The sequence below is a fragment of the Mastigoproctus giganteus genome, chromosome 10 (genome assembly GCF_048544385.1).
Source record: "Mastigoproctus giganteus isolate SK-2022 chromosome 10, ASM4854438v1, whole genome shotgun sequence".
In the NCBI taxonomy this organism is placed as follows: domain Eukaryota; kingdom Metazoa; phylum Arthropoda; class Arachnida; order Uropygi; family Thelyphonidae; genus Mastigoproctus; species Mastigoproctus giganteus.
This window is the reverse complement of record NC_143584.1, coordinates 29,322,393-29,344,168: the sequence shown is the minus strand read 5'-3', so window position 1 is coordinate 29,344,168 and position 21,776 is coordinate 29,322,393. Positions and strand designations below refer to the sequence as shown.

Below are 21,776 nucleotides of genomic sequence, written 5' to 3'. Positions count from 1 at the left end.
GTTTTAATTTCTGGAGAGTATCATATGGAAGTGTTCTACATATCACATTGAGGTAAATTTCTCTTATTCTTCTACAAACCTGGAATAAATGAGGGGATAAAATGCTTTTAACAAAAAGAGGAAGATGATCTCTAAAACTAAGGCTATAAAAATCACTTAAGACACCAAATCTCCTGGTTAAATCATATGCATTTTCCATATCAAAGAAGACTAATATCAGTTGGTTGCATTTGAGGAAAGATTTTGGATAGATGTTTCCAGTCTAATTAAATGATCCAAAGTGGACCTGTTCCTCCTCTCCAGCATGCAGTGTATGCTGGAGAGGAGGTTATTTGCTTATAAATAACATATAAGACAAGCATTGATCATATGCTCCAGGAGTTTTGCACAAACAGCTAGTCAGAGTGATAGGTAAAAATTTAGGATCCTTTCCTGGCTCCAGCAAAGGCAAAAAAGCCTTGCACTAGGTATCCCACAACTGCTCTTCGAGAAAGACTTATGTTGAAAGAGCAGGTATCCATAGACTTTGGTGGAAGTTGTTTAATCATTTCATTTCATCTAGTCCAACAGCACTTGCCCTGGAGAGGATGAGAGCAGTTTAGCTCTTTCATGATAAATGGCCTATTGTAAGGCTGAAAAACCCTCTGATGAGAAATTAACTCCTGTTTTTCATTTTTCTGTTTAAGGATCAGGAATTGTGAGGAGTAAGATGAAGTTGCAGTGATATTAGAAAATGTTTTTTTCCTCAAGAGCATTGGCTATTGCAAATGAATCTGCAATAGTGCATCCATTATGTTCCAGGACTGATGAAGGGTGTGATGTGTATCTTCCCGTGACTTTCCAAATTTTGTATCAGACCAGCTTAAGGCTGTTCAACTGGATAACAGAGGAATTAAAACAGATCCACAATTCCTTTTTGCTCTGATGTCAGAAATATGCTTTATCAAATGCACATTAAAGACTATGAGAATCCATGGTGAGATATTGTTGGAATATTCCCAAGCTTTGTTTTGCTTTTTTTTGCATTCTACATCATGGTTTTGAAAGTGATGGAAACTGGGTAGGTGTTTTTGGAATTGCAGCTGCACAGACACTATTATATGTGATATAAGTCACTGCATCATTGATAAGACTGTAGTGAGATCAAAATCTTCCATATGATGGAAAGTATTCCAGTCAGCCTGTTCAGGCTTCCAATGTGATTCCGAAAATGGCAACACGATCTTACCCTAAATAAAGTCACTATTGCAGAAAAGGGATCTCTCCATACAGGTTTGCCTCCACTTCCCCAGTAAGCGAGGAGAGAAGAACAGGATAGCAGACAAAAAGATCAATGGCAGAAAATGTTTGAGTAGGCATCTGGAAGGTGTCAGTTCCCACATTTAGAAGGGAGAGGTCACTGTCAGTGTAGTACCGCAGAGTTGATACGTTGCTCTGTGGTTACTGTTTCCCATATGTAGTACTTTACATTTGTCAATGTTAAACTTAATTTGCCACCTCTCAGCCCATCTGTTCAACCTTTCCAGATCCTGTTGCAGCAGCATAGCATCAGTAGTGTCCTTAACAACCCTGCCAACCTTTGTATCATCTGCAAACTTGGACATTAAACTTGATATACCATCATCAATATCATTCATAAACACCGAAAACAACAATGGACCCAACACTGAACCCTGAGGAACTCCACTAATAACATTAGTCCACGTTGAGCAGTGTCCATTGATTCACAGACTAAAAGGTTAAAAGTAGCTGCAGGCAGAGGTGAAAGTGATTCTTGCACTGCTTCTATTGGAATGAGCAGAAGCCTGGAAAACAAGATGCAGGATATTTCAGAGACTGCTGGGAGTCATTGCGGTACAAGTAAACACATGGGTTGTGTTAGGATAGCTAAGAATAGGAACAGATGCATGTATACTTGTGTGTACACCAATGCTAGGAGTTTGGTAAATAAATTTGATGAATTTGAGGTATTGCTCAAAACATCAAAGGCAGATATTGTTGGGATATCAGAGACGTGGTGTCACACAGATATAAGGAATGCAGAACTGGAATTTTGGGGAGTACAATGTGTACAGAAAGGATAGACAGGATAGGAAGGGAGGAGGGGTTATTCTATTAGTTAAGAAACACATAAAATCCAAGGAAGTGAAGCCAGTCGACATCGCTGGACAGTGCAGTGTCAAGTCAGTTTGGTGTGGCATAAGCATTGGGAGATCAAAATTGAGAGTAGGAGTGTGCTATAGGCCTAATGACTCTGATGAGTATAATAAGAAACTGTACAGGGAAATAGAGTGGGCCAGTAAATCAGAGAGTCTTATAATGGGGGATTTTAATTTCCCAGATATTGACTGGAATTTGTGAGTTGGTCACTCACACACCAGCAAGGCTTTTGTGGATTTATTGGATGATTGTTTTCTACATCAGCATGTTCGTGAGGCAACTAGAGGGAGTAATACTCTTGATCTGATTATCAGTAGTGATTATTCATGCAATAAGAATCTGCAGATAAAGGAACCACAAGGTGGCAGTGATCACAGTGTGCTAAAGTGGGATTTACTCAAAGGGGTAACTACCATCAGGGTTAAAGAGAAGGGTTTTTCTTTCGTAAAGGCAAGTACGATGGTCTGAGACAGTATTTAAATTCTATACAGTGGGACCAACTGATGATGTTACCAACAGCAAATTCAAAATGGGAAGCATTCAAAGAACTTATCTTGGAAGCTACTAGGCTTTACATACCAACTAAGAAATATTGTTCAAGGTTTAGGCCTAACTGGATGTCAGATGAACTAATGAGACATATGGCAGAGAAGAAAAATGCATGGGATACATAGAAATTAACACGTGACACAGAAGCCTATGATAGATATAAGTTGATCTGTAACCAAGTTACAAAGAAGGTTAGGCAGGCGAAGGCAGATTACGAGAAATCTTTGGCAAAGGATGCAGAGAAAAACAGCAAAGAGTTCTTTACTTATGTAAACTCTAGAAGGAAGGGGATGAATCAGATTGGTCCACTTGATATCGATGGTTCAACTGTTGATGATCCTGCTCAGGTAGCTAACGAACTAAATGAATATTTTCCCTCAACATTCGCACATGAGGAGTTATTCAGCGAGGGGAATGCCAGAGGTGTATTCAACTCTGGCAGTAAGCTAGATAATCTTGTAATAACTGAGAGTAAAGTGGAGGAGAAATTGTTGAAGATAAACACAAGAAAGGTACCTGGGTTGGATGGGATCTATCCAGTTATATTAAAGGAGGCAGTAAAGGAAGTAAGCAAACCCTTAGCAATAATTATGAGAGCTTCCATGAACCAGGAAAAGATTCTGTCTGAACAGGTAACATAGGATAAATGATGAAAGGGGTTCCTGAATGAGGAAGTTGTTTCAAAAATAACTGGACAAACACAATACTGTTTATTGCTATGTTTGGTCATAAGAATCAGTTTTGAAAGCTTCTGTGATATTTTTCTAAAGCACATTTCAGGAGGTCACGACCATAAAACACTTTGCACTTTCCGGTTTACTGGGCTTTTCTGTTAGTGCATCTAATTATAAATGGGTAGTTTTACTGACATTAAGTTGTTTGTTATTTGGAGCATTAGCAACTAAGGCCATATTGCTCCGGGATATGCGGTGGTCATTCCCTAACCTTTCCGCATCCTCCGTATTTGGTGGTGACGGGCTCGAACCCCGGTCTAATCAAGAAGCGTGTGCTACTCACTGCTGCTCCTTCCCAACTGGCTACGGAGGCACCTATAAATGTGTAGTAAACTCAATCTTATTGCATTTGCAATACCAACAGCTGGAATTCTGTGGGATTCTACATTATTATGGTGAAATGTATTTCTCCTTCAATGAAATCTTCAATCATGTAAAAAACAAATAAATTTTTAAAATTTGCTCTTCATTCCTATTTTTGAAGCTTCATAAACAAAAATCATGCAGCTAGCAAAACTCGCCACACAATCTAAAATTTTGGTAGTAAATAACTGACCACACAATAATGAAACCGTGCAAATTGAGGGATGACTGTATTTATATACATATTCCTCTCAGCTTTAGTTGGTGCATGGTAAAAAATTCCTACATTATTACTGAAATTAACAGAATTATATTTCTCACTTTCTCTCTCTCTCTCACACACACACACACTAGAAAACATTATAATTCTTACGTCAGATTCTGAATCCTTTAGCTTCTGTACCTTTTCCCTAACTTTCATTTCAAATACTTGTTCCATTTCTTGTTCCATTCTCTTCATTTTAATTTCATGCTCCTTTTTCTCTTCTTCCATCTGGGCCAGAGGATTCCTAGAAAATTTTGTATAACTAATGAGAAACAAAACTTTTAAAGCATTTAAAAAAAAAAAAATTCACACACCCAGATTGTAGGTTTTCCAGCTAAAGGCACCACTTGAATTGAATGTAAATGGGACCACAAGTCGATTTCATTTAATTCATTTTAATTTTATTTTATTTAATCAATCTGGCAATACACAAAAACAGAAGAATGCATATGGTCAGATTTAACTTTAAATTCAAAATAAAGTCCCTTAGTTTCAAAATCTGTTTCACCCTCTATACTTATTTCAGAAAAGTAACAGCAAGTAATTCTCAAAGAGGACCTCTCTCCCACCAATGATGCACAACCAAGAAAAAGAAGATGCTCCTTCGCATACGGTCTGAGGAGTATGAATGTGTGTATATGTGTTATCATAGCAGTGTAGCATTTTAATACATACTAGGGGGCTTGGCCCCTGCTCGCTTTGATCACCCACGCTTTTCTATGTAAAATATAAAGGTATCGGAGTAAGTCAAATCTTTCCTACATAAAAGATACACCTGTTGAAACACACTGATCAATATCTAATCAGGAAATGATCTATGTAATTATTTATCTGTGCATTTGTAGTGCTCGGCATTCTCAAGGTTGAATAAATACCACTGTGCATTATCTACCTGCATTTACATATGTCACTTAGGAAAAGGTCTGTCGCTTCAGATTCCATAATGCATGAGGATTATTGTTGCATCTGAAAGGGCAGAACTAAAATATTTAACTTAAACATTTACAAACTATACAAATATTTAAAATATTTACAAAATACTAAACTACAGTCAGACCTCTCATTCACTAATTTCCATATAGCGAAATTTTCTTGTAGTAACTTTTTTGATTTCCCCTTGGTCATTACATTGAAAATAGTTTCCATATAATGAACTGATTTCGAGAGACCCGGGTATGCATTGTTCGCACCTCTGGTCTTTAGGCAATAAAGCTGATGCTGTAGAAAGCACGAATTAAGAGCTAAAACATTTTACAATTTAATGGTGCCTGTAAAACCCTGCAGGAGGAAACTAGCCAACCACAGTGTGGATAGAAAAAGATGGCAGTTTGGGAGTAAAACCTATACAACTCGAGGCAGAACTAGACAAACATTTGGAGCAAGTGGGTGGGTGAAATTAGATTTTTTTTTTTTTTTTTTTTGGCTGATGCTATATAAGCTTGCTTTCTTGCATTATGTGCCTTTACTAATGCTAATTTATACACTACTATGCTGAGAAGTCCTGCTTGTCAGCTGTCCACGGCCATTGGCAAAGATTAAGGTATATTCCTAACGTGGGCATTGGCTGTGGTCAACCTAAGAATCCTATTAGAGAATTAGGAAAGTGATTTTCCTTTATCTCGGAAATTCATCTGTTTCGAAGAAATGAGTTGTCCCCACTTTCACCTGTCTCTGTTTACATGGTAGCTAGAAGCGGTCCCTAATTTCAGCTTTGTTTTAACTGCTGTGCAAGTAACCTTACAGTGTCTAAGAGGAAGAAATCCTTGAGTGTAGTGTGAAAACGTGGAAGTGCTTAATACTGTAGATCGCAGCATTAAAAAAAAAAAGAAATTGCTTTAAAATTTGATGTCCCTGCCAGTAGTATGTCAACCATTCTGAAAAACTCTGTTTCAATTCTCAAACTGTTTGAGGAAACGGGACCCAGTCAGAAGTGTGCAAAATTATGCCTTTGGGAAGATGTAGATGAAGCAGTTTTTAAGAGGATGAAGTTGATTCGAGACCAAAACATGCTGATACTAGGGCTATTAATAAAATAAAAGGTTATGGAGTATGCATCTTTTCTGGGGCATAAAACATTCCAAGCCAGTTCTGGTAGGCTGGACAAATTTAAAGAGTGTCATGGCATTTAAATTTAAAGAGTGAAAGTGGAGTTGCAATCGAAGAAAACTGCATTGGGAGATCAAAATTGATCCTTACAGTTTTGAAAAAAATTATGGAGCACTAAGAGTCCAAAGACATATTCAACATTGATGAAACGTCTATTTTTTAAATGTTTGCAGAACAAGACACCGACTTTTAAAGGTGATAAATTTTTAGGTGGTAAAAATAGTAAGGAGAAAATTACACTCTTGGTTGCAAATATGGCTGGTAATGAAAAACTGAAGCTTTTGGTAACAAGCAAAAGTAAATAACCCCGATGTTTCAAAGGAATAAAGTCTTTAGAGTTGAACTACAACAAAAAACCTTGAATGACAAGAGAAATGTTTGAGCAGTGGATTTTAAATTTCTATAGAAAGATGATGAAAGAAAACAGAAAAGTTACGGTGATTGTCGAAAACTGCCCCGCCCACCTTCACTCAATAATTTTGAAACTTACAAGTGTAAAGCTTGTTTTTTTTCCTTCTGAGTAATTCATCTTAACTGCAACCAATGGACCAATGCATTATCAAAATGCACTACTGAAGGTGCATACTGAAAAAAAATTGAAACCAACCAAACCTACAGATTCTATTATAGATTTGTGGATGTGCATTTCAGAGTTGGCGAAAGTGTGGAGTCAAGATGTGACGGAAACGATCAAGAATTGTTTTGCAAAAGCAGGTTTTGCTAAAATGCTAATTAACAGAGATGAGAGGGATGAACTACTAGAAGACATTAAAGAATCTTGAGAAGAGTTTCAAGCAAGGTTTGATTGGTGGAGAAATTATTCTTGACGAATTTTTAGGAGTTGATAATGATGTCATAGTAGCTGAATATCCAAGTGACTCCATCATTTTGGAGAGTATTTAAAGAACAAGTGACAATATTGACGATGAGTTGGATGAAAATGAGGGCAATATTAAACCTTCCAAACAAATGTTGGCAGCATTTGAAACTTTGCATTGAGGCCTTCAGTGGGAAGAAAGTGTAACAGAAAATATATCTGAATGTTTAAAGTTTAAACAAATGTGAACATTTTGATGAACGGTGTACAGTAGAATCCAGTGTACAACAAAAAATAACCAAATATTTTACGACATAATTCTTAAAAGTGTACTAATAAATTGCGGGCATCATCAGTCATTTCTTAATATGTACGTATTAATAAATTGTTTTAAAATGTTAGAAAATTTATTCATTCCCACTTCTTTCCCATCTTTTACTATATTTCTGAATTTACGGTATTTTTCATTGTTGAAAAGGTCCCATTCTTTATAATGAAATTTGTGTATAATTAATTTTTTTCAAGGGAACGATTGATTTCGTTATATAGAGGTCTGACTGTATTTGCAAATACTGTATACAATATTCATTAATATACAAAAAAAGTTACAATGGAACATCAAATGTTATACGGGAAAGAGTGTGCACGAGGTTTGTGAATGTTATGGAGGCAGTTGTCAATAATTAATTGCATTACAGTGACATAATTACCTCGCCCTCTTCTCTCATTGGCTCGAATAAATATCAATAGGAGGAAAATTTTTTAATGTATAGAGGGATAATATTATTACATATATATGTACTCCAGTATTTTAAATGGCAGTGCTCATTGCTCCTCTCCTTGGAAAAAAATTTTATTCTTTGCTTTTCTATTTGGAATTCATCTTCAAATTGGTTGTTTGCATCAATAATAATCAATCTGCATGCAATAAATTACAAATATTTAGTAACCACTTAGACTAACCATAAAATCCAAATTCAACTTGATATGTATGAATATTATTGCCTGCATAATGATTATTACAGAAACAGAGGACCTGTGTACTGCTGTTATTCCTTTCAGTCTTGATGGTTGACCCTTTAAAAAGTCATTAAGAGTTATACAATGTTTTGTGTATCTGTGTATACAAGGGCTATTCAATAAAGAATTCTCAATTTTTTTCACAACATACCTTTATTAATAATCCATACTTTGATGGCACTTTTTATTTTGGCATACATTTGAGAATCAACTCAGATGTCTTTACAGATTTTTCTGACAACTGGAAATGTTCCTTTAACAGCTCCTTTAACTTTGGAAATTAAAAAAAAATTGAAGGGTGCAAGGTAGGAGCTGTGGGACAGATGAGGAACACATGAAAATTATTCTGGCTAAGTTAGTGGTCGCCAAAGGGGTTGATATAACATTGTTAGGGGTTGATTCGGGCTCAGGGGTCGACAGAAAAATATAAGACATCATTGTACGGGTAATATTTAATTTGGTTAACTTGGATTGCCTTCTTCCTCAATGACAACGCAATTAAGAGTGAATCGTGGGAACAGTGACATGAATAGGACCTGTAAGATGGAGCAAGGCAATGAAAATAGTTACGGAGGCTAATCAAGTAGGCCAAAATGACGTATTTACCAATAAACATATGTTTATTGGTAAATACGTCATTTATCAATACGTGGTGGGAGCAAGATTGCAACACATGCGTGGTTGCTTATTTCCAAGATCCATCTCATAAATGTAGCCGAACCCACAACTTGCCGGATTTTCGAAAATTCTGGTTTTTTTGAAGATTATGCACATTGATACTGTTGCACATAGAAGACTGCTGCACAAATTGGAGCAGTGTGCATTGGAGGCAAATTGCTGCTATGGATAAAGGGATGGTTGAGTGGGAGAAGACAGAGAGTGGTAATCAATGGACACTGCTCTTTGTGGACTAATTTATTAGTGGAGTCCCTCAGGGTTCAGTGTTGGGTCCATTGTTGTTTTCTGTATTTATAAATGATACTGATGATGGTATATCAGGCTTAATGTCCAAGTTTGCAGACGATAAGAAGATTGGCAGGGTTGTTAAGGACACTACTGACGCTATGCTGCTGCAATAGGATACGGAAAGGTTGAGCAGATGGGCTGAGAGGTGGCAAATGAAGTTTAACATTGACAAATGTAAAGTTCTATATATGGGAAACAGTAACCCCAGAGCAACGTATCAATTCTGTGCTACTACACTGACAGTGGTAGAGAATGAAAAGGATCTGAGGGTAATTGTGCAGGCAGATATGAAGTTTTCTGAGCAGTGCAGACGGTCTGCAAGAGTAGCTCATGGTGTCTTGTCAATGCTATACGGGAATTTTTCTAGCAGGCATAAGGAGGTGATTATCCCCTTGTATAAGGCAATGGTCAGGCCACATCTTGAGTACTGTATACAGGTCGGAAGGCCTCATTTCAAGAAGGATGTAGAGCTGTTGGAATGAGTACAGAGAACGGCAACAAGATTAGTGAATGGAACAAAGGGTTGCTCTTAAGAAGAAAGGCTGAAGTTTTGTAAATTACAGTGTCTGGAGACTAGGCACCTGCGAGGTGATTTGATTGAGGTGTATAAAGCCTTGAATGGTTTGAGCATGCTTAATGCTGATGGGATTCTTTCTCTTGCTCAGAATAATCGCCTGAGAGAGCATAAATTGAAATTGAGGAAAGACGGTTGTAGGATAGATGTGCGGAAGTTTGCCTTCAGTCAGCGGGTGGTTGATTGCTGGAACAAACTTCCATCTGTCATTGTAGAAGTTGATAGCTTAAATAGATTCAAGGCAGAACTTGACAAACATTTGGAGTGAGTGGATGGGTGAAATAAGGGTTTTTTTTTTTTTTTTTTTTGGCTGTTGCTATATAAGCTTGCTTTCTTGAATCATATGCCTTTGCTAATGCTAATGCTAAGAGTTCTTCACTTACACATATTCGATCCCAGTCTTATTTTTGCACATCGACATACAAGTGAGCGTTAATATTCTAAAATTCATCAACATACATATTATAATTCAATCGTTATTCATTCACGAACTAAACTTCTCTATGTTGAAGAGTTGAGCAGGGCTGGTAGTTTTGTACATCAGCCAGTGGGTTAGACTTATTACTTTTGTTTACTGACTTCAATTTTAATTATTTTGTTACAACCCTAGTAACCACAATGGCAGCTTCAGATTCCAAAAGAGAAATGCAGACAATATTCGTTAGAATATCGGAAACTTGGGTTTATTGCTTCATTAACAAACGAAATGGAAGCCTATGTGTCTTCTTTATGAAAAACTTTTAGTAATGATGCAATGAAACTAGCAAAAATGAAAGATCATCTTCAAAGACTCCATCCCCATAAGAAAGATAAAGATCTTGACTTTTTTAAAGCACTGAAAGAGAAATACACATCGACCAACTATAAAATCATTTATGAAAGCACCTGCTGAAGTTGACAATAAAAAAGGAAAACCATAAACAATTACAGAGGACATTGTTATACCTGCAATCGAAGAAGTAATTGAAACCATAATGAAAAAAGATTCTGGCTCTGTTTTAAAATGCTTACCATTGAGTGCAAATACCTGAAGTAAGATGGCTGAAGATGTAGAAAAAACTGTAGTATCAGAACTCAAAAATAGTAAGTTCTCCATCCAACTTGATGAATCTACATTCGATAGTTCTTCTATTCTTATGGCTTATGTAAGATATTATAGTAAAACCAAACATCAAATTATTGACGAATTTTTATTTGCAAAATATCTTGAAAGTGATGGAACTGGGTTGACAATTTTTCAGCGATTGGAGGAATATTTAAATAAGTATGATATTCCATTTACTAATATAACAGCAATAGTCACAAATGGTGCACCTGCAATGGTGGGCCGTTATCGAGGTTTCACTGCCTTTCTGAAAGAAAAAGTTCAAAGTGTACGTACTTTTCACTGTGTGTTGCACCGAAACCATTTGGTGGCAAAAACTCTCAGTGACGAACTGCACGATACTCTAAGAGTGTGTATTAAATCTATTAACCAAATTAGAGCTCATCCTCTTAAATCGCGATTGTTTGCCAAACTTTGTGAAAAAAATGAAGTATCAAACCAATTACTCTTGCATACTGAAGTAAGATGGCTGTCTACAGGTGCAAGTCTACAAAGATTTGTTGTTTCTTACAGATGTTAATTTGTTTTTGAGTGATGAAATGAAAAGAAATAACAATCATATTTTCTACTTGGTCGACTTATTTTCAAAATTTAAGGACGTACAAAGTAAAGATGTCACGATTATTCAAGCTCAGACGATTCTTTTAGGCTTCCAAGCTAAATTAGCCTTATTTAAATCATCATTGTTACGAAAAGGTTTTCAGTACTTTTTGAATCTACGGCACTTGGAAGTAAAAGATGAAGACTTAGAAATATACACAAAAAATCTTCAAAATTTGAGCGATGATTTTAAATTGCGCTTTGCAGATTTTGAAAACATGCACATTCCAGATTAGATTATCATGCCATTTTCTGCAGTTATTGAAAATATCGAATGTAACTTACAAGCGAACTTATTGAATTGTCAGTTCATCTTGAAGTTAAGACGCTTTTTAAAAATAGGACTTTAAGTTACTTTTGGACAAATATAAATGATGTAGAAAAATATCCAAAACTTTCTGAAGTGGTACTCCCCTTTCTGCTTGCATTTTCAAGCTCGTACATGGTTGAAGCTGGTTTCAGCCATGTTATTTTCATTTTAACAAAACAAAGAAATAAGCTAGATATAGAATTCTGTGGTGATTTAAGGTTGAAAACTTACTAATTTTCAACCCAACATTGCTAATCTTGTTAAGAGTCACACCCTTCACATTGACAACGTTAGTAAATTGTATACTAAGTTAATAAAAGTCTTATTTTCATATATATAAGGAAGATTGTACTATTGTTATTTTGTTATCTAAATTAAATTTTATATATTATTTATCCCTCCTATCAAATATGTAATGTTAAGAAGGACATCAAAAACAAAAACGTATCCCTTTGACATTAAGCCAATATAACAATATATACTATAATATACAAAGGGTACTAGGAAAGTTTTGCAATATGATGCAACAATAAATCACAGGAAGCTGCTTGTTGCTGCATGTTGAGACATGTTCATACGTGCATAGTAGCCGCCGCGCCAAGTCGATGGGCTCAGTTATTCATTAACAGTGAGAGTGTAAAGTGCTTGCGATGGCATCATGGTCACGAAATGAGATAAGGGCAGTTTTGCGGTATAATTTCGTGCGTGGTTTAACCAAAGACCAGTGCTTAGAAGAAATGACTCTTGCACTAGATGATGATTGTCCACATCGTACAACGATATTCGGGTGGTATAGAGAATTCCAAAGGGGAAATTTCACTCTGGAGGATTCTGAGAGGCCGGAAAGGCCACGAACGTCAGTTACGGAGGAAAACGTTACTGTTGTGAGGAAAATGCTTGACGAAAACAGGCGAGTGACCTACCAACAGATAGAGGATACTTTGGGCCTAAATGCACCAGCAATTCGTTCGATTCTGCAAGATCATTTGCACGTGAAGAAACTTTGTTCTCTCTGGGTGCCACATCAACTGACTGAAGAGCAGATGACACGACGTGTGACTTGGTGCCGGGAGATGTTAAAAAAGTTTGATAAGGGACAATCTCGGTATGTGAACAACATCGTGACAGGTGACGAGACTTGGCCGTACTATTACGATCTGCCGACCAAGGCTCAAAACAAAGTTTGGGTCTTTGATGATGACGACACACCCGTAATTGTCAGAAAATCCCGATCTGTAAAGAAGAAAATGATAGCTGTATTTTTCAAATCGAGTAGAATTGTGGAACGTGTCGTTTTGGACACGCAGAAGACAGTCACAGCTAAGTGGTATACTGAACAATGCCTGCCTAAAGTCATTGGATCTATGAAGAACCTGCGGCCAAAGTCAAGAATGGACACCTGGTACCTCCATCACGATAATGCTCCAGCTAGCCGCGCCAAAGCCTGCACCGAATATTTGACCACGACAGGACTGAAACTTCTCGAGCACCCTCCCTACAGTCCAGACCTTGCTCCCTGCGACTTTGCACTGTTCCCGCATGTGAGAATGAAGCTAAAAGGGAGGCGGTTTTCCAGTGATGAGGACCTTCTACGGGCTTGGGACAACGAGTGTGCTTTACTCCCTAGTGAAACTTGGCAGAACTGGTTTAAAGATTGGTTTCGGAGGATGGAGAGGTGTATTGAATGTAGAGGAAATTACTTTGAAAAAATTAAATAAACAGAGCTGTATTGCAAAACTTTCCTAGTACCCTTTGTACATATAGTACACACTGTAACTATAAAATAAACAATCTAAAAACTTTTTTGCTTGTCCTATTATAATCACGTAATAGTAAAATAGAGGGGGTCGATAAAAAGTCAAGAAACTCTTGAAGGGGTCGACGGTCAAAGAAGTTTGGTGACCGCTGGGCTAAGTACTTAATGACAGTATGATGAATGTCGTGGTGAGATCCAATATTCCTTACATTTCGAGGGTACAGCTCTAAAACAGTGTTCGCAGGCCGGCCGCTAGTTAGTACACCGGACCGAACCTATTGGTAACTCTCTAGGAGGCTTCCGGATCAGCTAGTGTATAATCTTGCTACCTCTACTCTGCCAGATAGTGACTGGAGGGAGTCCGAGTAGTGTGTATGCCGGGAGCATTGTCGAGGCCACGTTATGTCAAGGATCTGGGTATATTCTTACCACATGTACGCCATATCCAAAAATTTCATTACTTCATACAGCATGTCCCACTTACTTTTTCTTACTATTGAATACACCATGAATTGTCAAACTAATAGAGCAAGCTTATCTGCGAAAAGATCTAAACCTCCCAAGGACTTCCTAATTCATTTCACAAATATACGAGGTCTCAATTCTAATCTCAACGATGTCCATTTCCACTTGCAGTCTGCCAAACTCCATGTACTTTTTCTGACAGAATCTCAGTTATCGGTTGATTCAACTACTGCTCATCTCAGATGCCCAAATTATTCGCTGTATGATTCCTTTCGCCTCAAAGGTGGTACTTGTGCATATGTCCGTTCTGATATTCCCTGTCAGAGACTTGGCAATTTGAATCTCCTCTCTTTGATCTTCTCTGGTTTAAAATCTCTCTACCTCATTATGTTAAATTCATCTGTTGTCTCTACCGTTCTCCCAACTCCACTAATCACTTGGAGCTCTTTGACTTCCTCTCTTTGCAACTTGACTTTCTCCAGTCCAACTTTCCTAACAGTGAGGTAATTTTCCTTGGCGATTTTAATGTTCACAACTCCAGCTGGCTTCCGTTTTCTAGTCACACTGACCCAGCAGGTCGAGATGCTGAAGCTTTTGCAATTACTAATGACCTAGCACAGATTGTTCATTTACCTACAAGAATACCGGACAATCCTAATCATACAGCCAATATGCTTGATCTTTTTCTCACAAACAACCCTTCTAAGTACACGGTCGAAGTGAGAGGTCCTTTAGGCACTTCAGATCACAACTTGGTGATTGTCTCTTCTCCAATGGAACCTTTATCTCATGGATATTCCCAACCTCGTATTGTTTGGCATTACAAGAATGCAAAATGGGATGACCTGCGAGATCTGCTCAGATCGTGTCAGTGAAATTATTCTTGTAGGAATGGAATCCTTTATCCCACACTCCACTTTAAAATCTCGTCCTTTATCTAAACCTTGGTTTTCCAATAAATGTGCTAAGGCTGTCCAAGAGAAGAATGTTGCATATCGTAATTGACTTGTTTCTAATTCTTCAGTTTCATTTTCTGCCTACACCAAAGCTCGCAACAATTGTAAAGCAGTTATTAATCAGTCCAAACTAGAGTTTGAACAGGCTAAGAGTAGAAAACTTGCTTCTTGCCCTAATGGTAGCCGAGCATTCTGGTCTCTTGCCAAAGCTATTGGCCGCAACTTCTGCCCATCTCTGCTCCCACCTCTGTCCAAACCAGATGGTTCTGTTGTCACTTCAGCCAAGGATAAAGCTGACCTGCTAGCATCCCATTTTTCTTCCAGCTCATGTATTAATGATCTTGGTAAAACACCTGCCACCATTCCTAACACGCTCCATTCAATGCTTCCTGTGGTATTCCGTGAAAAGGATGTCAGAAGGATTTTGATGAATCTTGATGCTAAGAAAGCTCCAGGTCCTGATGGTATTTCTCCACTTGTTCTCAAAACCTGTGCTCCTGAACTTACTCCTATTCTTTGCCGTCTTTTCCCACTTTCTTATTCCAAAGGTGTTTTTCCTTCTGCTTGGAAATTTGCTCATATCCAGCCAGTTCCTAAAAAGGGTGACAAATCCCTCCCATCCAATTATCGTCCCATTGCAATTACTTCTACTCTTTCTAAAGTAATGGAGAAATCAATTAACCGCCAACTCTTAAACTACCTAGAAACCTTCCGTCTGATCAACGATCGCCAGTATGGATTCCGTCAGTGTCGATCCACTGGTGATATTCTGGCTTATGTTACCCATTTATGGACTAATTCAATGGAAAGGTTTGGTGAAACACAAGTAGTTGCTCTTGACATCTCAAAGGCTCTCGATCGTGTTTGGCATAAAGGTCTTCTAAACAAGCTTCCATTTTATGGTTTGCCAACTGTTTTTAGTAATTGGTTATCCAGTTTTCTCTCTGATCGCTCACTGAGGGTGATGGTAGATGGCTCTCTGTCTTCTAACTTCTCCACTAAAGCCGGTGTCCCCCAAGGTTCAGTTATTCCCCCCACTCTTTTCCTCTTGTATATCAATGACCTTCTTCCATTGACTGGAAATCCTATCCATAGTTTTGCCGATGATAGCACATTGCATTCAACTTTCATTTTGAGAAACCTTGCCCTGCTCAATCAGCTACAACCTCTCGAAAATCTGCTACCAATTCCTTAAATTCCAATCTTCAGGTAATTCTCCAGTGGGGCAAAGACAACTTAGTTGATTTCAACCCTTCAAATTTGGTTTTCTCTTTCGATCTCGGCGTTACTTTTCTTCCAAACAGCTGCTCACTCTGTATAAATCGCAAATCCGCCCTGCCATGGAATATTGTTCCATCTGGGGTGGTGCCCCCAAAACCTCTCTCAGGCTTCTTGATTCCATTCAGAAGAGGGCAGTTAGGTTAATTAACGATTCATGTCTAACAGAGTCTCTCCACTCGCTTTCTCATAGACGCACTGTTTCTGCTGCATGCCTCTTCTACAGATACTTCCATGGGCACTGTTCTTTTGAATTGGCTCCTATAATTCCCGCTCTCTCTTTCAAAACAATCCGAACACGTGCCGCCACCATCCATTTACTGTCCAACTTCAAACCAACAGAACCAACTTTTCATCTTCCTCATTTATTCATTCAACTGTCGTTTTCTGGAACAACCTTCCTTCATACGTATTTCCTGAAAATTACAATCTACAGAAGTTCAAGTCCAATGTCAACAAATATCTTCTTTCATCTTCTCAACCCAAGCACAGTACTAAGCACTATAGGTTCTAATACCTCTCGTGTTTGGGGTTCACATAAAAAAAAAAAAAAAAAAAGAGCAATGCCAGGTCTCACATTGTCAAAATGTAACATATCCACCCATTTCTGTGCAGTTGTGGTTGTTTGCAGTAACAGTTCTGTAGTAAGGTCTTATAACAGTCATGTGATTTGGCACAAAATGCTGGTAAACCATTCCTTGAATGTAAAAAAAAAAAAAAAAAAAAAAAAGGAGAGAGATGACCTTTCCTGCAGAAGCCATAACTTTTGCTTTTTTCAGTGTTGGCAGAGATGCAACATATCCACCCACTGCTGGATATGTTGCATCACTATAGACTCTCAAACAGAGTTGTGTTGCTTACTCTCTTGGTCAAAATGATGAAGCCATTTGTCATCTGCCCTTATCACCTTGTATAGAACCTCACCACCTTTAGTAACCATCCATTGCAGCTCCTGACAAACCTCTACGTGAACTTGCTGTTGCTCAAGAGTGAGTAGTCTTGGAACCCAGGCCAACATACTGTTCGTCATGTGTCACGTACATTGCTATGTAAGCGAAACTGAACAGGTATAAACTTGACCCAGGCCGTGAAGATCACACTTTGCACATGAGTCAATTGCACAGTTGGTATGTGATGCAGCTTAATTTGGTCTTAAATTCTGCAGCTTAGCTAAAAACAGCAAGCAGTATGGTTAGTCATGAAAAATTATGATCATTCTTCGTTGAATAGCCTTGTATATAGAGCTCACATGCAAATCATTGGGACCGAATGTATAAATATTTCAGGTTTAAGTATTATTTGTTTCAAGCTCTATGTGTATACAACCTTCTTGATAAAGGGAAAAAGAAATTACACGAATTTTCTATTTGTTAAAAGCCTTAATTATACATCTGTATGTATGTCTGAATGCACATACCCCATACACACATTTCGAAGTTGTTTCAATGCAGTATCCAGAAACTGTCTGAATATGTAAAAAATATGTCTTTAAACTCTAGAGTTATGCTGCCTTTTACTAGTTGCATTTACAAGTAACAGTAGCCACTTTTATATTAATATAATATTAATATTATATTAAAATTTCATCCTTTACATCCTTTGGTGTAAAAGATGCAATCTTGAATCAAGGTTAAAATTTATTAAATTTTCTAGAATTCAGATTCAGAAGTTGAAAGTGACTCAAACAATACACAAAGGTAGAAGATATTATTGCATTAAAAACACAAAAAAGTAGCAAATTTTATTATTTAAGTTTTTTAAAAAAAGTTTTACAGTTTTTGAAATACAAAAATTTGAATTTGATTTTATTTTTGACAATAATGTAGCTCTAATGTTCATCTATAAAGTCGATACAGGAAAAATTAATATTTAAAGTATTTATATACACAGTTTTTGATTTTTACAAACTTCTAAATTCCTTAAAAATGCTCACTCCAGATGAGTTACTTATTGTTCAGAGGTGCCTCCATAGCCAGGTGGGCAGGGGCAGCAGTGCGTAGCACACGCTTCTTGATTAGACCGGGGTTCGAGCCCGTGAGCCACCAAATACGGAGGATGTGGAAAGGTCAGGGAATGACCACCGCATATCCCCGGAGCAATATGGCCTTAGTTGCTGATGATCCTAAAAACCAAATAACAACAACAACATATTGTTCAGAAATTCACTTGCAAAAAAGGTTATGAAGAATTTAATTCATGTTTGATCCCCTGGGAGTCCACTATACTGTTTAAAATGTAAAGGAAAATTATGCATTTGAAACTGTTTAATGGATTTACTGTACACACAGGAGCATTTGTAGTTGTTCTGATTGTGGGCTATGCTACAATACACGGATCAAGAGAACTTCCATGGATCAAGAGAACTATTCATCAGTGCTCACTGTTCATCATCATCATCATCAGCCTTTTCAATCCACTGCAGGATGAAGGCCTCTCCAGCAACTTTCCAGTTCCTTCTGTTTTATGCAACGGCCATCCATTTACTACCCACAAACTCATGAATTCATCTATCCATCTCTGCCATTGTCTTCCAGGTTTTCTTCTAGCTCCTCTTGGGTACCATTCTGTTATTTTCTTAGTCCATCTGTCATCATGTCTTCGAGCTATGTATGTGTCATACCCAATACCATTTTAGTTCTTTAGTTCTGATAACAATGTCCTTTACTTGAGTTTGCCTGCCTAATACATGTGTTTCTCTTCTTATCTAACAGTCTGATTCCCAGTATAATTCGTTCCATTCTTCGCTGTGTAGTTCTCCGCTTCTCTTCCATTCTTTTGGTGAGTGCCCAAATTTCACTTTCATAAGTCATGGTGGGGAGTATACATTGGTTCATTATTTTATGTTTTAGACAAACTGGGATATGCTCCTGAGTATGTGACTATTTCCTGAATGCTATCCATCCAAAATTTATTCTTCTCTTGACTTCCAGCCATTTATCATTATTACAGCTAATAACTTTTTCCATTCATTCCCTCGCTCCTTGTATAATTCTCTATAGTAGTCTTCTGCTATTTGAATTATGCCTTCTCTGCTGTTTATAAGTACACCATTGCTATTCTTCAGTTTCAGTATCATTTGTCTTTCTGTATTACTGCTCATGGCTGCTGATTTAAATCCTTTGTTTTCCCTTAATGCTTGTTCTACTTTTCTTGTGTTAAATCTTCTTATGTCCTCTCTGAGTCTCTTTCTAATGGCTTTGCATAACTCAGTATACTCAATTTTCTCCCTGTCAGTGTTTTTCTTGCTCTTCATTTGTCGTCTTTGGTTCATCATGACAAGTGTTTCTTGACTAATTTTTCCTTCTTTGGATTTCTGTTTCCCTATAGGTTTCTTGGGCTTTATCACTTTCAGAAAGTTGTAATATTCCTCGTCGATATCTTGGTCCTGAGCAGTCTGCAGAAGCTCACACTTGTTCTTAAGTTCCAGTACATACTGCTTTTTCTCCTCCTCTGTTATTTCAAAGACCTTTGTATTATTTACTCGAGTCAGTTTTTGCCTTTCCTTTCCTACATCTATATCAAGTGTACATCTTACCATTCTGTGATCACTTCCAACACTTACCTTATTCAGGACGGTAACATCATTCACAATATATCTTCTGTTAGTGAGGATGAAGTCGATTTCATTAGTTGTTAATCCATTTGGACTCTTCCATGTCCACTTTCTGTTCACCCTTTTCTTGAAAAAAGTGTTCATTACTGACAGTCCTTGAGATTCTGCAAATTCCACAAGTCTTTCACCTCTTTTATTTCTTTCACCAATTCCAAAATTTCCTATAGTTCCTCTTTCTGCACTGTTTTGCCTTTTTCCAACCTTAGCATTGAAGTCCCCCATAATAATAGTGTAGTGGGTTTTCTGCTCATCTAGAAGACTCTCAATTTCAGTGTACATTTCTTCAACCTCTTCATCATCATGGCTCGATGTTGGTGCATAAATCATTATAATCTTTAGCTTGTACCTCTTCGAAATCTTGAGTATTAGTCTTGACACCCTTGGTGATGTACTTTTGAATTCCAAAATGTTGTTTTTAAAATATTTATGGACCAGAAACCCAACTCCACCTTCACTCCTTTCACTGTTTCCATTGGTGTACAGCAGATTTCCACTTGATAAACTTATAAGTGATTCATTTCTTCTTCTTGTTTCAGCCAAACCGATGATATTCCAATTCACATTTTCTAATTCCTTTTCCAGCTCTAATATCCTGTCTTCACCGATGAGTGATCGTACGTTATAACAGGCCAAGTTCAATTTCCGTGCATGGCAGCCTGGTCGTACCCAGAGATTCTTAGCACCCTCTGCCTCCACTCTGATCCTCTCGCTGCCGTAAGAGGGAGAGTGAAAGCTGCTGGGGACTGAGGGCCATTTGTATTGTTGTGCTCTCATTGCTGGAGGGTTTGGTCTTTTCCTCTTCACGCTGACCAGGCGTCTTGAAGAGAACCACTCTACACGTTCGTTGCCACCTAAGTGACGTAACAGGGCTTACCATCGAGAAGGTGTGCATGAGTGGATTTTAGGGAGGCAGGCCAACCGGACTTCTCCTAAATCTTCTGTAATAGTGAGATATTGGATCCATCAGTGTTTTAGGCTGAGTGTCTGATAACACACAGGATACCTGTTCCCCTCTAAGCTCCTCACTGTTAGAGGTCATCATCAAAGTGATGCTCACTGTTAGAGGTCATCATCAAACTAACCCCCCCCTCCCCAAATTCCAGGAGGATTAGGTTGAATTTGACATAAATTTCCATATTACTGGCAGTGCTAAATCGGTATTATTTTTGAAAGGGGGGGACCTACTACACTTCAGACATGAGATGTAAAATTGGCCGGATAAAGTTCTTCCTGGACAATGGATTAAGCATTATGAACTAATATCACGCCCAACAGAGTCTCAGACCTAATTCTCCTAGATTTTTGATGTGCAAACATCTATGGCAGCACTAGAGTAAAATCGATTGGTAATGAAATTTTCTTGTAATGGAAATGATGCAATTGATTGTTAACAAAATTTTTGATGTGAAAACATCTATGGTGGCACTAGAGTAAACTCGATTGGTAACGATTTGACTCTAATGATTTACTCTAACATTGGTTCGGTAGAGTAAGCAGCTGGTAGTAATATTATGCAAGAATAAAATGCAAGATTTTGATCAACATCAACCTTCTAAGTAGCATAAATAAGTTTTGATCAAATCGTTAAAAAATTTAAAAATGGTTTTTCTCTAGTGCCGCAGAATCCTGGTAAAAATAACTCCCAGAAAAAATATCACATTTTCTTGTTATTATTATAATAAGATTATTTAAGTAGGTAAAACTCCAGATCTTGGGTACAATTCCATATTTCGACTGGTTACTTATAATATTAAATAGTGAAAAAATCGCAAAATTTGATACTGTGATGCAAAAACCAATACAAACTACTGTTTCACTGCAATAGACGTTGGTGCTTATGGATGCGATGGTGATTCGAAAATTTTTAAAAAAATTCAAATGTTGAATGACACTGTCCACCTATTAACCTAATGGTTACTTCTAATATTAAATAGTGAAAAAATAACAAAATTTGTTACTGCTTTTCCCGCCCACTGTCCTCCTAGGTTGATATGCCTAGGGTGTTTATCCCCCCCCCCCACTTGACTGTTTTTAAATCGCGAACTCTACTAATTTTAAAACAGCGGGGAAACACCTTCCTCAGCTAAGCACCTCTCTTCTCGACAACACAAAACAATCAGAATGAAAACACCTTCACAA

General features: G+C 37.6%; 1 protein-coding gene across 3 annotated transcripts in view; it reads right to left on the bottom strand.

Annotated features, from left to right (window-relative positions):
- Nucleotides 1–21,776, bottom strand: part of LOC150078920 (septin-7-like) — a 510,661-nt gene that overhangs the window by 40,019 nt on the left and 448,866 nt on the right. For all 3 annotated transcript variants that reach the window (XM_090382840.1, XM_090382838.1, XM_090382839.1), the window contains one exon: nucleotides 4,180–4,315. In XM_090382840.1, the coding sequence (XP_090238966.1) occupies nucleotides 4,180–4,315 (136 nt within the window). The remainder of the gene's footprint in view (nucleotides 1–4,179; nucleotides 4,316–21,776) is intronic.